Below are 14,476 nucleotides of genomic sequence, written 5' to 3'. Positions count from 1 at the left end.
CCCGGGGGCCCCGGGGGGGGGGGGGGGGGCAGTGGGGCCTGGAGGAGAGCCACCAAGACAAGGGGCAGCATACAGCCAACTGCGCATGTGTGGAAGTGGGAGGGGCTCCACACAGCCCTAATGCAGTAGCCTTATCGTCCCAAAGCATCCGTGCAACATCTTGGATCACCAGGCCAGGCCTCCCCACCAGCGAGCTACAGGCAGGTGAATGTGTGCCCAGATACAGACCCCTCTGCTGGCAGGGCAGCCTGGCAGGGGCTTGCAATTGCTGAGCTCCGAGCTGCTCTGCTCATCCGAGTGTGCCAACAATACTGCCATGGTCTGAGCACCCCGATGGGGAAAGGTTGGGGAGCACTACTTCAAGTTCACGCCTCCTTTCTTCAGAAAGAAAATGCAAGGTCTGGAGCAGAAATGACCTGCCCAAGCCCTTCCGCTGACTTGTGGCAGGGAATGCCCTGGACCCTGGGCCTCCCCGCTCCCCACCCAGCCTTCTCTCTGCTGAGCCCACCACGGCCCACTTGGTTTCGGGCTGGCCAGGCCAGGGCCTCCTCACCTCGCCCCACACAGAGCCGCCCATGCACCAGCTCTGGGGCTGCAGTGGGTGGAGCAGAGTCCCTGGGGGTGATGAGGAGGGAGCTGTTCCAGACCCTGAAGCCTTCCCTCACTGCGGGGAGCGGTCCCCAGGGCCCAGGCATCCAGGGCAGTGGGTGAAGGCAGCTGATTCATTGAGCCGCAGACCTAGTCATTTCCTCATTTATCTTGTCAACATCCTTGTCCCACAGAGTGTCAAGTCCATTACGTAAAGATTTTCTGCTAAGAAGATACTTAATGTGAGCCCGGGGAGCAGCAGGGGCCGGTCTGAAATGAGGACGTCTGACCTTCAACCCTCAGGGAGTAAGCCAAAGCTGCTTCTTTACTGGAGTTAGACCCAATGGCTCCCACCCACGTGCAGAACTCAGCTGGTACCTGAGCTACTGTAGGGTGGGGAAGGGGTATGCCAGAGCCGCCAGGGCATCCCCACCAGAGCATCCACATGCCAACGACATCTTCCACCTGCACCTGTGCCCCCGAGCACTGTCTCACAGGAGTGGCCCAGGGTGGATTTCTACCCAGAACGAACCAGAAAATGTAAGAAGCAGAATGTGTGCTGGGAGAGACCTCAGTCAACCCCTCACCCAGGGCAGCCCTGTCGGATGGGCAAGGCCTATAGCTTGACCACAGTGCCCACAGGCAAGCCAGACGACAAGCTGCTGAGCCCCACACCTCTGCTCTTACCCCACTGGGGGCTTTGATGGTGACAGCCCGGCCAGGGAGCTCAACCCACAGACCATCTTTGCAGCCTCCGTGCCATTCGCCACCCCTAGGCCCTGGGGCATGTCCAAATGGTCACCCTTTAGCCAGTGTCTCCCTTCTCAGGGGTGTCCAGGGTTTCTCTCACCAGGCACATGCATAATGTCCCGTCTCAATCCCTGAAACATGCATTCTCAACAGGAGAGGATGGAGTCACCCTCACGGAAACAAAAATTGGTTCTTGGTTTGGCAAAAACAAAGTAGACATTACCATGGTTTGTGGCCCCCGAAACTCAACCCTGTCTGACAACACTTTATTTCTTGGCACTTGCTATGGACTAAACTGTGCCCCTCAAAGAGCAGTGACCCCCCCCCCCCCCCAGTGTGACTGTGCTTGGAGAGAAGGCTTTTAGGAGGTAGTTAAGGTTGAGTGAGGTTATAAGGGTGGGGTTCTAATCTGAGAGGACTGTGGCCTTATAACAAGAGATCTCTCTCTCTCTCTCTTTCCCACTCACCCCCAACTACTCTCCTGTCCCACCCCACCCTGTGAGGACACAGTGAGAAGGTGGCCATCGTAAGTCAGAGAGAGAGCTCTCACCAAAAACCAAGCCCTGCCCAACCTTGATCTTGACCTTCCAGCCTCCAGCGCTGTAAGATAATACATTCATATTGTTTAAGCCGCTCAGTCTATGCTATTCTGTTATGGCAGCCCAAACAGACTAAGTATTTCCCCATTTAGAGAGGATTAATTTTTCTCCTTAGGGGGTAATAATGGGGAAACGTTTGAGCAGCACTGTCCTAGAGAATTCTCCATTCAGAAGGGCTTGGGGGCTCACAGGTCTTTTGTGTCACAGTTTAGAGCACTGCTTCTCAACTGGCAGCAAATGTGTCCCAGGCCATGTCTGGAGATATTTGGGGTTCTCACACTTGGGGAGGGGGTGCTACTGGCATCCCTTGGCAGAGGCCAGGGACGCTGCTCAACATCCTAAATGCACAGGGTGGGTTCCTCCCACAAGATCTACCCAGGCCCAAGTACCAGCAGTGGTGCTGGTGAGGAACCCTGGCTTAGAGCAAGGACAGCCCAGAAGGCTTCAAATCCTGCCTCGAAACCAGCTGGAAAACAGGGGCCCGGGCACAGGATCCCAGGGAACAAGCCCACCCTGCCACCTTCTAGCACCAGGTGACTCCAGGAGAGTTCACCCCAGCCCCACAGAGCAGCTCCAAGACCGGAAGCCACCCCCCGGTGCCCAAGCAGGGGCAGACTGCCCTGGGCCCACTGGGCCCCCAAATGGCAGAAGGAACAACAAGGTCAGGAAGAAAGGACCAGAAAGCTTATCAGGTTCCTACACGTGGACCTGAGTGGGTGGGAGCTCACTATGTGGGAGCAAAGCTGGAGTTTAACCTGGTCCTTCTCCCTCCCTGGGGCTCAGAGCCCTTCCTCAGAGGCCCCTCAGTGGGGTGCAAGGAGCGGAGCCCTGCGGGGGGGGGGGGGGGGGGGGGACCCACAGCCGAATGGACAGCAGTGACATGAACACCAACAACCACAGCCCACGCTTCCTGAAGGCTCACCCAGCAGCACGCTGAGCCCTTAACAACCACTGGCTCCTTCAGACCTCGCAGCCATCTCCAAGGTAGTATGCTCCCCACTGCACAGCTGAGGAGACTGAGGCACAAAGAGCTTGAACAACTAGAACAGAAGAGCAGGGGAACTGCAAGAGGGACCCATCGGGCAAGACAGGTGACGAAGAGAAGAGTGACAGCAGGTTTCATATTGGAGGCCTGCTGCCTGGCCGGCTCGAGCAAGGCAGTGCCCATAAACGCTTTACTCCATGCAGAACCTGGGGCGGGCGTGCTGCCTCCTTTGACAGATGAGGATCTATCTGATGCTCAGAGCCGGTCAGGGGCTTGCTGGCGCTACAGGCCAGGACCCTGAGCCAGCCCAGGGCTCCACCTGCCGCACCTGGACCACACGAGAACCGGGAGGCCCCAGCACCAGCCCACTTACCTGAGAAGATGGACGCGAGCCTGAAGATGTCAGAGAGGCGGGAGGTCACCTGCTCGTAGGGCGAGGCTTCGTAAAACTCCTCCCCTGGAAAAGAGAACATCGTCAGGCCCAGGGGCCCCTCCGAAAGCGAAGGGGAGGTCCTGAGTGAAGAGTTGGAGTGTCACAGGGACGAATTATCTCCTCCAGCTGGAGTGGACGTCCCCCAGCAGGTCAGACTGCCTAACTCTCCCTCGTGCCCCGGCATGGCCTGCCCTCCTCTAAGGACTGCTGCATGCTCTGGAAAGAAGGCCTGGGGAGGTGGAACCGTGACAGCCTGGGGAAGGCCAGGTCCCACCATTCAGTATGACGTCCTCATTTCAGGACGTGGAGGTGGCCCAGAGAGGTGAAGCAACCTGCCTGCGATCACACAGCTCCTCGCGGCAGCAGCTGGCCTGCCATCTCCCAGCCCTCCCACCAGCGTCCTCTCCCATCGCACCTCTGCTTCCCACCATGACGCCGGGAGAATCTGGCTGGAGGGCCCAAGGTCTGCTGAATGGAGGCCTGACCCCAGCTCCTCTTGGCCTGACCCCCTTCTCGACTCCCTACATATGTGCCCACCACCTGCTGGCTTCTCAGACCTTCGGGTGCGTTAGAAGCTCAGCGAAAGGCAAGGCAAGGGAGTGACAGGAGATAAGTGGCACCGGGCTGCCCTAGAGACCCCCGACCACGTCATCAGACTCCTGCCCCCTCTGCCACCGCCTTGACGGGAAGGAAATATCCTCTTGAGATGTTACCGTGAGAAGAAATCAATGAATAATCACTCGGGCTGTTCCTGTGAGTGGAGGGCCAGGGAGATGGTGATGACCCACAGCCTCACACAGTGAACTCCCACCCACCCAGGGCCCTGGGCTATGGACAGGCTCCTCCTTCCTAAGGGGACCCCAGGTGGGCGGCGTCCATGGGGGCCTCCTGCAGGAAGGTGCCTACCATCCAGACGTGGGAATCCCCAGTGAGGGGCTCGGTCAGCCAGCCCATGAGGTCACCCTAGAGGCGTAACCAGCCCCCTGCTGGTACGGGAACAAAGCCTCCTGTCTGCTGTACTGCAGACTCCAGAAAAGGGGACCCACCACAGACAACACGGGAAGTGCATTCCCCCAGAGAAATGGCCCCACCCTTCACTTTACCTCATGGGAGCACCCCTCAGGCCCTGCAACACCCAAACGTTACTTGTCCCTTCAGGCCTGTCTCCAGCCCCACCTTCCCCCTGGAGCCTCCACCCTACCCACCAGCCCTGGAGAAACTCCCTGTGGGAGGGTTGCCAGCCAGCGCTAGTTGTTGAGGCCAAATAACGTAAGAGCTTAGGAAGTATTTTGTAATAAAAATGACGTTAATGTTATCCTGTGCTTTCCAGGGGCCAATCCTACTGACAGTGGATGTACTAACTCATTTAATCCTCTTAAATTTATCTATGGGGTAGGCACCATCCGTCTCCCTATTTTACTGATAAGGAACCCGGCACAGAGCTGTTAAGTAACTTGCCCAAGGCCACACAGCTGGTAAGTGGGAAAGTCAAACTTCAAACCCAAGCAGTTGGTGACAGGGTCCAAGTATTTAATCATTATGAATGCTGTCTCCAAAAATAAAGTGTTATTGAAACCAAGCTGTTCTTAAACAGGATCCGTCTCCTGCCAGCTGGCCTGCTCCCCCAGAGCAGGGCCTGTCCTTCACTGCTGCATGGGGTGCAGCACCACACCTGGGCACAGCTCAGCCAGATGATTGGCTGGGAGGGTGTGTGTGGGTGGGGCGGGGGGCGGGGCGTGAGGGACGGCCTATTCCCAGGACTGGCTGGGAGGAGTCCATTCTTCTCAGGGCAACAGAATTCACCGGTGGAAACCCAAGGCCTGGCTACTTGAGCATCCCTGGCAGCCAGACCGGAGCCAAATCAGGACATTCGGTCTGCTATACTGCAGACTCCAGAAAAGGGGGCTGGTTGCGCCTCCGTGTGCACGACCTGGGAGGACCTGGGAGAGGTCTCTGATGCTCACGTCTGAAGGACCAGGGTGGCCCTGAACTTCATTGTCACCTTTGAAAAGGGCAAGACGTCCAACAGCAACAGTTCCGCCCTGTAAATACCAGCGGTGGTGGCGGCGGTGGTGGTGGTGGTGGAAGGGAGGACGGGCCCAAGGCCACAGGACCTCCCCAGGGCACTGGAAAGGAGCTGGATAAGGAGTCAGGCCTGCCCCTCCTCTAATTGCTGTGTGCCCTGGGTACCACCTCTCCTCCCTGCACATCAGCTTCCCCACCAAAATGGTTGTGGGGCTGAATATCCCTTGCGGTTGGAACTCTCTAGACAGGGGTGGGGAACGTCCAGCACAGGGGCCGTATAAGACCCGAGAAACCATTTGGTCTGGCGCTGGTTTTAAACATTCAACCAACTCACCAAGGCATTAGGGGTGAGCTGATTAAATGTTTGACCAAATATAGCAGGCTAATTTGTAAGCTGATAATTTTGCATGGCCTGCGAATGATGTTATAAATACCCAAATGGCCCTTGGCAGGAAAGAGGTTCCCCACCCCCGCTCTAGGAGCTCAGTAGAGGCCACATTCCTGCCACCACCGCTGGCTGGCTGAGGACCTGGGCCTCAGGCAGAGGGAGTAGGAGGGACCCCCAGGGAACTCTCACCCCCAGCTGGGGCCAAGGAGAAGACAAGAACCAAAGTCCAGACCTGCACAGGCCTCTCCTCTCCCCATCCGCCCACCCACCCCAGGGACCAAGCCAGGTTACTCAATGTTATTAGGAACAGGGAGGAGGTGCTCAGGGGACCACTTCCCCCACACCATGAATAATTAACTGTCACATAGATCCTCTAACTCACAGGAACAGTGCCTGCCCTTAAAAGGCCTCCAGGCTTCCCATGCTCAGCTCTTAGCAGAAACTACCTCTGGGTTCTAAGACCCAGGGGGAGGAGATTGTAGAATCCTGGGGGGTGGGGGTGCTGGAGGGGGCTGGGTTCTGAGGAATGAGATAAGCATGGGGCCCAGGGGAAGGGTCTCCCAGCCCTTATGCTGGCTGGCTGGCATAGGGACCAGGCATAGGGACTGATTGTGGCTTCTGTCACCCTCTGAAGCACACAGTAGGGGCTTAACAGATGTTCGTTGAGTAAATAAACCAACAGCAGCTCAAGATTTGGAAGCGAGCTGTCTCCAGCCAGACATTCCTGGGTGAAAAGGACCTGGCAGACCACAGGGCAGTCCGCAGCATAAACATACGGAATGCTTATTGTTACCTCCAGACACCTCGGGGCCAGCTCCAATCAGAAGTCCCCAGAGGGTGCCCCTCGCTGGGAAGGTCTCAGACAGCCCACCTGGCTCTTCTGCTGGCAGTTCTGTCCCCTCCCCCGTGCATTCTGCAGCCCCCACCCGACCTGCTGCCAGTCTCCCTGGGGTTGAAATGGAAGGCTGCTGGAAATAAACCAAGAAGCTAAAGGACCCAGCTCACTGAATCAGGGACCTTGGTCTTCTGTGCGCTACAGTCAGCCTGGGGCACAGGCAGCTCCGGTCTCACAGTGCGTGGGCCCCACTTCTAGTTCTAGAACTCGAGGCTGCTAGAAATGGGAGGAATGGCCACCTGATTCACGAGGAATCACTCTGTTATTAATGGTGGTGGTGCTATTAATAATTATATGCACAGCTTACTGCTATATTCGGGGCAGAGTTGAACTATCTTGGCCACTGGTCAGGAACCCCTCGCTATCCGGCCTCCACACCTGATCTGTTTCCTCCTTCCCTCCAGCACCTGGAGGTGGGATTGCTCCTCTGACCTAAGGCTAACCCCTCCCAGGCCCTGGACCCGCCCCTCCCCTCTCCCAGGCACTGTCCACAGAGCACCCCTCTCCCCTTCACCTCAGCATCTCCATCACACTGTCCTGCCTTAGAATTTAAACTGCCCACTCTTCTTGCTTCTTAAAGAATATGTCGTCCTTTGTTCTTCTCTCCTCTTCACACCAAGATTCTAGGAGCTGCTGTCCACATATATCGTCTGTAACCCCCCAGCTCCCACTCACCCCTAACCAGGCTTCTGCTCCCAGCAGCCACCTAAGAAGCTCACCCCAGGGCCCCAGGACCCTGTCCCACCCTCTTCTGCTGGACCTAACATGCTGGGGGCTGGCGCACTCCTCCTTCCAAGAGCAAGCTCCTCCCTGGTCTTCTGCTGCCCCTCGCCTCTCCCCCAGCCTCCTCCTCCGTCACCTTCGCTGGCCCCCTCCCTCCCTGCACATCTTTACATGTTGCTGGTCCTCCCATGGAGATGGCACCCACTCCCTTGCCCGGTTCCCACCTACAGGCTGATGGCGATTCCAAAATCTCTGCCACCTGAGCTCCGGCCCTGCACACCCAGCTGTCCACAGGGCATGGCCAAGGAGAGGCACATGCCCCCAAATACTCATCATCTCCCTGCCCTCCCCCCACTCAACACCTTTGCTGTTTCTTGCCACCGGACCCACCACCCACCAGTCTCCCAAAACAGAAACTGGGCAGCCTCCTTGACTCTTCGCTCCCTTCACCAACCCCTGTGGGTTCTACCTCCTGAACCGCTCTTAGCTCCTCCTTTCCTGCCCTGTCCTCGTTCGGCCACCATGATCCCGGGCCTGTGTCACACGGCGCCTTCCAGGCTCTCGGTCTGCGCTCTTCATGAAAACACATGAGCGTCCCTGAAGCAGAGCGCAAGGATGGCCTCACCAACACTGCCCAGGCGCCCTGCTGCCCAGCAGAACGGTACCCTCCACCTCTCCTCACCCCACCCACTTCCCGCGGCCCCTCTGCATACTGTCACCTGTGGGTCCATAAGCGGTTCCACTCCCTCCCACGCCGCCTTTGCCCAGCCCTCCCTGCACCTCCCACACTCTCCCCGTAGCTCTTCATTCTGTAACTGCAGCTCACTCTTTAGTCTCAGCTGCGAGGCTGCCTCCTCCAGGAAGGCTCTCAAGATTTTGTGGCAAGGGGTTAGCTGCCCCTCCTCAGTGCTCCCACAGCGCCCAGTGCTTCCCACAGCACTCACACCCCCAAATGACAGAAAGCCCTCACTTGTCTGCACCCCTCAACTATGAGCTCCACGAAGGCAGAGGCTGCCCCAGCTTGTTCCCTACTCTTTCCACAACGCCTACCAGGTGGTAAACTCTCAGTAAACAGTTGTTGAATTAATAAATGAACGTCTGACCCAGGTGGCCACCCTCCTACAATATATGCAAATCGCCTCACTTCAGTCTGCAGGGGGAGGACATGGGGGAGGTAGTCTTTGGCTGGGGGGGGGGGGGAAAGGGAAGTTTACAGGTTCTACCTGGGGACTTGGGGGCAGGCCTACTGAGGAATATGGACCTGCTGCCCTCACACTGCTCCAAGCCCTGCAGAAGGTGCCTAGGCCAGCCACGGGGTCAGGAGCCACTGAAGATGGGCCTCCTGGGAGCAGGAAGAGCGGGAAGGGGCAGCCCGCACTGGGTGCCCAGGCAGCGGGAGTGGCAGGAGCTGGTGTGCTGGCAGCTCAGCTCTGCAAGCACAGGGCCGGTCCGTCTCTCTATCCTGTTCTCACTTCTTCATTGTCTGGGACTCTTACCTCACCTTTTCCTGTGACCCCTTCACACGGTCATAGGTCCTTCTGTCCCTGGTGTGTTCCCCGTCCCTTCACCCCTGCTCCAGCCTCGTTCTCCTCCCACCACCCTGCCTCCTCTCCTCCTCAGCTCCCTCCCAGGTCAGGAGGCTACTTCTGGGTTCTTGTTTCCCCCAGCAAGGAGGGCTAAGGAGCCGGCCAGTTCACTCCACTACCCCGTCCTGCCCCTGAACCTGGGCCCCCACACCCCTCACCACCACCACCACCCACCCCCCCGGCTTACCCTCAGTCAGCCCCAGGTGGATGCTCCAGTAGATCTGCAGGCACTGCAGCTCCTTCTTCATGCCCCGCTTGCAGCGGCAGTCATACAGCGGGCTCTCCTGCAGGACCTCCAGGGCCGCCTGGCACTCCTTGTTGGCCAGCATGGTGTTGCGGTCCCTGCCCGCCAGGCACTGCCGAAGCGTGCGGTAGCGGGAGCTGCAGTTGGATTCAGCGGCACACAGCTCATTGGCCCGGACACAGTCCACTGGGGGGCGCCAGCCGTGCAGCTCGGGGCCCTGCAGGGAGGAAGGGCTGGCCAAAGAGCGGAGGGTCTCGTCTGGGTGGTGGGGAGGGAAGACAAGCATGAGTGAGGCCACCACAGTCTCCCACACAAGACGCAGGGCTGAGGGTCGGTGAGGCCCCTCTGGAAATCACACCCGTTTACTCCAGAGCACATCAAGGCCCACTCAGTGCCACCTCCCAACAGAGCAGGTCAGAGGAGGGGCTGCTGGTCCTAAGACACCAACCTTCCTCCTCAAACCCCACGGAGAACGCAGCTGCGCTCTGCCCTGGCTCTATCAGATCCTCAGCTGGCTCCACCCTGTCACCCTCAGCACTGGGCCAGCCAGAAGGCCCTCGAGCAAGGCCCATGCCAGACGGCCAATGTAAGAGCCTCAGCAGAGAGCTGGGGCTGCAGGGCCGGCTGGGGTGAGCAGAGGGGGATCACATTCGTAACCCCCAGGCCTCCTGTCAGCTTCAGTTCCAGCCAGAGGCCCACCACAGCACTGGTTACGCCGTGTAAGCAGCAGAAAGCAATTTAACTTTCATAGCCTGTTAGGACCTCTGACACCACAGAGTGCAGCCCCCAGATTTTACCCTGGGGAAACTGAGGCCCAGAGAAGGGAGATGACAACTGAAGGTCACACACAGGCTGAAAAGGCTTCTTGGACCCCTAGCCTATTCATTCTGAATTCTGTAATTGAAAATTTAAAAAAAAAAAAAAGCATTTTAGAAAGAAAGAGAGAGAATGGGAGACAGGCCTGATCCTGTGCTCTGGGGTGCGTCCGAGGAAAGAGCTACCCCTTCCCGGCCCAGCCTCCACTCGCCCAGGCCCCTTCACAGCTGCCAAGACCCGAAATGGTGCCTCCCCAGGACAATCTACACCCCAGCCCCTCCCAAAAAATGCTCGAAGCAAATCATTTCCTCTCTCTCTCTCCTATTTCTTTTTCTTTCCTCCCACCCTCCTCTGAAACCCTCTCCCCCTGTCTTTCCTTTCTTTCCAAAACCCAAATGATCAGCCAATTGCAAAAGGGGAAGTGTGTCCCCCTCGGCCCTCGTCTCACACATGGAGCCCGGCTTCTGCAAAAGTGAACAGGAGGAAGCTGAGGCCCCGCTTCTGTCCACAGCCCAGAGGGTCCACACCCACAGTCTTTGGGAGAGAGGGCGTCAGGGAAGAAGATGCAGAGGTGAAGGGCAGGGACCTTCAAAACCAAGCTCCTAACATGGTTCCATCTATCACAGACATCCTGCTGGTCTCCCTGTCCTCTCCAAGCCCCGCACTCCAGATCCTGCTTCAGAAAAAGCCCATAACGTGGCCCAAAGCCAAGACTGCCTTTTCCAAGATCCAAGTCGTGATCTGGGAGTCTTCCTCCACTCCATCCGGCCACGAGACATAAAATGATCCTAGGCCAGAAGTCCCCTCCTCAATATCCGAAGAATCCCCCATGTCTACTGCCAGGTCTCACTCTTTCCCCCCAGGAGGCCCTGCTCAGGGGGCAGCTACCGCAGGGAGACAGCGACACCTAGAGGCAGAGCGCTGCACTGAGAGCCCATTCCTCCCGACAGAGCCACGGAAGGGAGAGGAACCCACTCCTAGAGGGACCAGGCCTACCCACCAGCCAAGGAAGAGGAGCAGAGGGTGGGCCTGCCGTGGAGAAGGCCTCTAGGGCAAGAGTGGCAGACATTTCCTCCGCCCACGGACCACACTTCTGCCTCAGGACAGGGAGAGCTGAAGGCTGTGGCCAGGCTGAGACAGACCAGAGAAGAAACCAGCATGGAGTGTTGGCTGGATAGTGGGGCATCTGCTTTATTTCCCGGCTTCAGCAAATTCCTAGATCCCTGAGCAGGACTCGGTGCATCTGGGCCACCCAGGAGCAGCTGAGCTGACCCAGCCTCACTTGCACCTGCTGCCCCCACCTAGCCAGCCAGCCAGCCAGCTGGAGCCTTAAGACCAACCCAGCCCTTGGCCTTCCACTGACTTTGATCATCAACCCAGCGTCCCAGCAGGTTCCTCCCCTCCCACCCTGACTGTATCTGAAGTAGACTGAGAAAGGGGCACCTTCACAGGCTTGCTGATCAGGACACAGGCCCAGGGGATTGGGGCAATAAGGATACTTACCCTGCCTGCCCTATGAGTGGGGTCTAGATCCTTACAGAATCCTGGCTCTGTGTCCAAGCAAGGGCTTCCCCATCCTGCCAGCGAGCACGTGGGACCAGGTGGGAGATACTCAGCAGTGGCCAGGTGCGTCCTTTCGCCAAACTGCCCGACTGCCACCTGTCCCTGACTCCTCTAGTTGGCGTCATGACCCCCCAAAGCAATGAAGCCCATGGCAACTCAGGGCCAAGAATTCCAGGAAAATAAAGGTCAGAAGGTATCCTGGTGGCCTGCCCAAGTTCTAGATCAAAAGGAAACTCGGATCCGTCCAGAAAAGAGGTGTGCGAGAGCTTCTAGAGCAGTGGTTCTCAACCTTCCTAATGCCGCAACCCTTTAAGACAGTTCCTCATGTTGTGGTGACCCCCAACCATAAAATTATTTTTGTTGCTACTTCTTAACTGTAATTTTGCTACTGTTATGAATCATAATGTAAGTATCTGATATGCAGGATGTATTTTCATTGTTACAAATTGAACATAATTAAAGCATAGTGATTAATCACAAAAACAATATGTAATTATATATGTGTTTTCCGATGGTCTTAGGCGACCCCTGTGAAAGGGTCCTTCGACCCCCAGGTTGAGAACCCCTGTTCTAGAGGCATGGGGGACTACGCAGCTACACAGAGCTACAGCACTCTGCTGCATCCAGTACCTGCCAGACAGGAGTTGTCAATGTAAAGTTGGCCCTCTGACCAGACCCCGCCCCCAAGTGGCTTTCCCCATCACTCATCTCCCTGGGAATGTCAGCACTGGAGGGCAGGATGGCTGGGCCCCCAGGCCTCCCCCCTGCAGACCTCACTCGGAACCTTGGGAGGGGCACACGGAAGGCCCCGCTCCTGGGAACATGCTTCACCACGCTTCCAACCAAAGCTCCAGGGAAACCTCTCCCCCAAGTGGCATTTCCAACCAACTCCTTTCCAAGAAAGAAGCCCTGGGGCTGAAGTTTCCTTAGCACCAAGCTATCCCTTCCTTCTTGACTGGCCTCACCCAGACCTCTGCAATGTTCTGTGGTCACTCAGTTAACCCCTTGCCCAGCATTGGAAAGGGGCTTCTCAGGGGAAAGGAACTTTGGCTCTGACCAAAGGGGCTGCTGGCCCCGCCGCTCTCACGGCTCTCACCCTCCTCTCACCACTCAGCCCCCAGGTCACAGGCACCAGGGTGGGCATCTCTGACCAGCACACCCTCATACCCACACACCCACACCTGCACCGTGAGAACACTGTCACCTCCGCAGCCCTCCCAGCTGGGAAAGGCCTGCCTGCAGCATGGGGGTCTGGGCCTGGAGATGCCTGAGGGTCCTATATGCCCTCCTCCACTCCGGACCTCAGAGTGCCTACGCCTGGGAGTCCTGCAGGCCTGGGGTGGGTGCAGCAGCAGTGAGCAATCTAATGGCTTTTCCACAAAACACAGTTTTCTTTTCTTCTTGGCCCAGAAAGCTGGCTTTTCAAACCAGTGGGGAGAAGGATCAGGTCTTAGAATGGCCCCTTCAGAAACAGAGTCCACTTGCAGAGGGTTGCAGGGACTGGCTGCAGGCACTCAGTGAGCCCGGAGCACCAACCCAGCTTCCTGTCTCAGCCCCTCCTACCTGCAGAGAAGCGGTCTCTGGTTTGGGCAGCAGGAAGGTGAAGGCCACACCCTAGAGCAGGGCCAAGCCCCCTGGGAAACTCATGCTGGGGGAGGGGAAGAAGACAGGTGGACAAAAGGCCCAGGGCCAATCTTCACTGAAATCCCCTGTCCTGGTCAGGAGGCACTTAGACCACCCACATCTTTCTGAGACCAGCACCTCCCTGCCAGGCCTCCCCCCGCCCCTCCTTCAGGAGGGACAGGGTGCACCCATGACCCAGCCGGGCAGCCTGGCTCACCACCAGCTACACAGCAGGCCAGGGTGGCAGGAATAGCACCCACACTGAGGCAAATGTCTCTCTCTCTCTCTCTCTCTCTCTCTCTCACACACACACACACACACACACACAGACACACAGACACACACACACACACACACACACACACACACACACACACATGTCACCAGCTCCCTCCTGGAGCACCTGCTCTGGACAGCAGCCTTGCCTGGGACTCCCAGTCAGCACTTGCAAACGCCCTCTTTTCCTCACCTCCACTCCCAGAATGCTCTCTCTACACCCACTTCCCAGGCAGCTGAGATGCCACATAGCATAAAAGGAGGTGAGGGCTGGGAATTCTGGGTGGGAATGAGGCTGCCTAGGGTCCGGGTTACCAGGCAGCCCCTCCTGCCTGCCCTTGGGGGAAGGGGCTTACAGGATGAGTAGTGGTCTTTGTTCAGATCTGGTTTTTTCATCACGGCTCTCTCCTCCATCATCCAAGGAAGCAAACTTTGGCCTCCTTCCCTTTCTTCCCACCAGCTAGCTACGGGGTCCCTGGCCCCCAAGATGAGGAAGGCAAAGCAGTGAGAGGGCTCCCAGCCCGCCACTCCTGCCTCCCCATCGGGCTGGACCTGGGCAGCAGGGAGGGCAAAGGGTGGGGAGAAACTTGAAAAGTCTTCCAGGGAGAGAGCTGTGGGAAGGGGTTCAGGGTGTTGGAAACGGGGTGCATTGTCCAGAGGTTGACTGGCAGGTGGGGGATGCCTGCCAGCGCCCCCCCACCCACCCAAAAAAGTCCAGCAAGGAGCTCCTGGAGAAACCCATGGGCTCCCCCACAATCCATTCTGGGGGCCTGGAAAGGGGGGACCCTGGGTTTTTCTCCCCATACTGAGCCTTTCTCCTCCCTCCTCTCTTCCAGATCAAGAGTTGGGGTGGGGGGCGGGGGGGGGGTTATGTGTGTTTTTTTCTTAAGTTGCCGCAATTTGAACCCATTATTTTGAGGGAAATGAGTACATCATTGTGAGAGAGAGAGAGAGAGAGAGAGAGAGAGAGAGAGAGAACACG

General features: G+C 57.6%; 1 protein-coding gene and 1 long non-coding RNA gene across 4 annotated transcripts in view; both read right to left on the bottom strand.

Moving 5' to 3' along the window:
• Positions 1-1,914, bottom strand: part of LOC106725811 — a 12,600-nt gene extending 10,686 nt beyond the window's left edge. Inside the window, exon 1 of the long non-coding RNA XR_001361794.1 lies at positions 1,896-1,914. This is a non-coding gene — a long non-coding RNA (uncharacterized LOC106725811). The remainder of the gene's footprint in view (positions 1-1,895) is intronic.
• Positions 1-14,476, bottom strand: part of GFRA2 (GDNF family receptor alpha 2) — an 88,737-nt gene that overhangs the window by 73,335 nt on the left and 926 nt on the right. For 2 of the 3 annotated variants that reach the window (XM_005864613.2, XM_014538320.1), the window contains 2 exons: positions 9,160-9,474; positions 3,296-3,379 (listed from right to left, as the gene is read on the bottom strand). The exons of the other annotated variant lie outside the window; for it this stretch is intronic. In XM_005864613.2, the coding sequence (XP_005864675.1) occupies positions 3,296-3,379; positions 9,160-9,474 (399 nt within the window). The remainder of the gene's footprint in view (positions 1-3,295; positions 3,380-9,159; positions 9,475-14,476) is intronic. 3 annotated transcript variants of the gene reach the window in all.

This window comes from Myotis brandtii, unplaced genomic scaffold (assembly GCF_000412655.1).
Source record: "Myotis brandtii unplaced genomic scaffold, ASM41265v1 scaffold19, whole genome shotgun sequence".
Lineage (NCBI taxonomy): Eukaryota > Metazoa > Chordata > Mammalia > Chiroptera > Vespertilionidae > Myotis > Myotis brandtii.
This window is presented reverse-complemented; position numbering and strand designations above follow the sequence as displayed.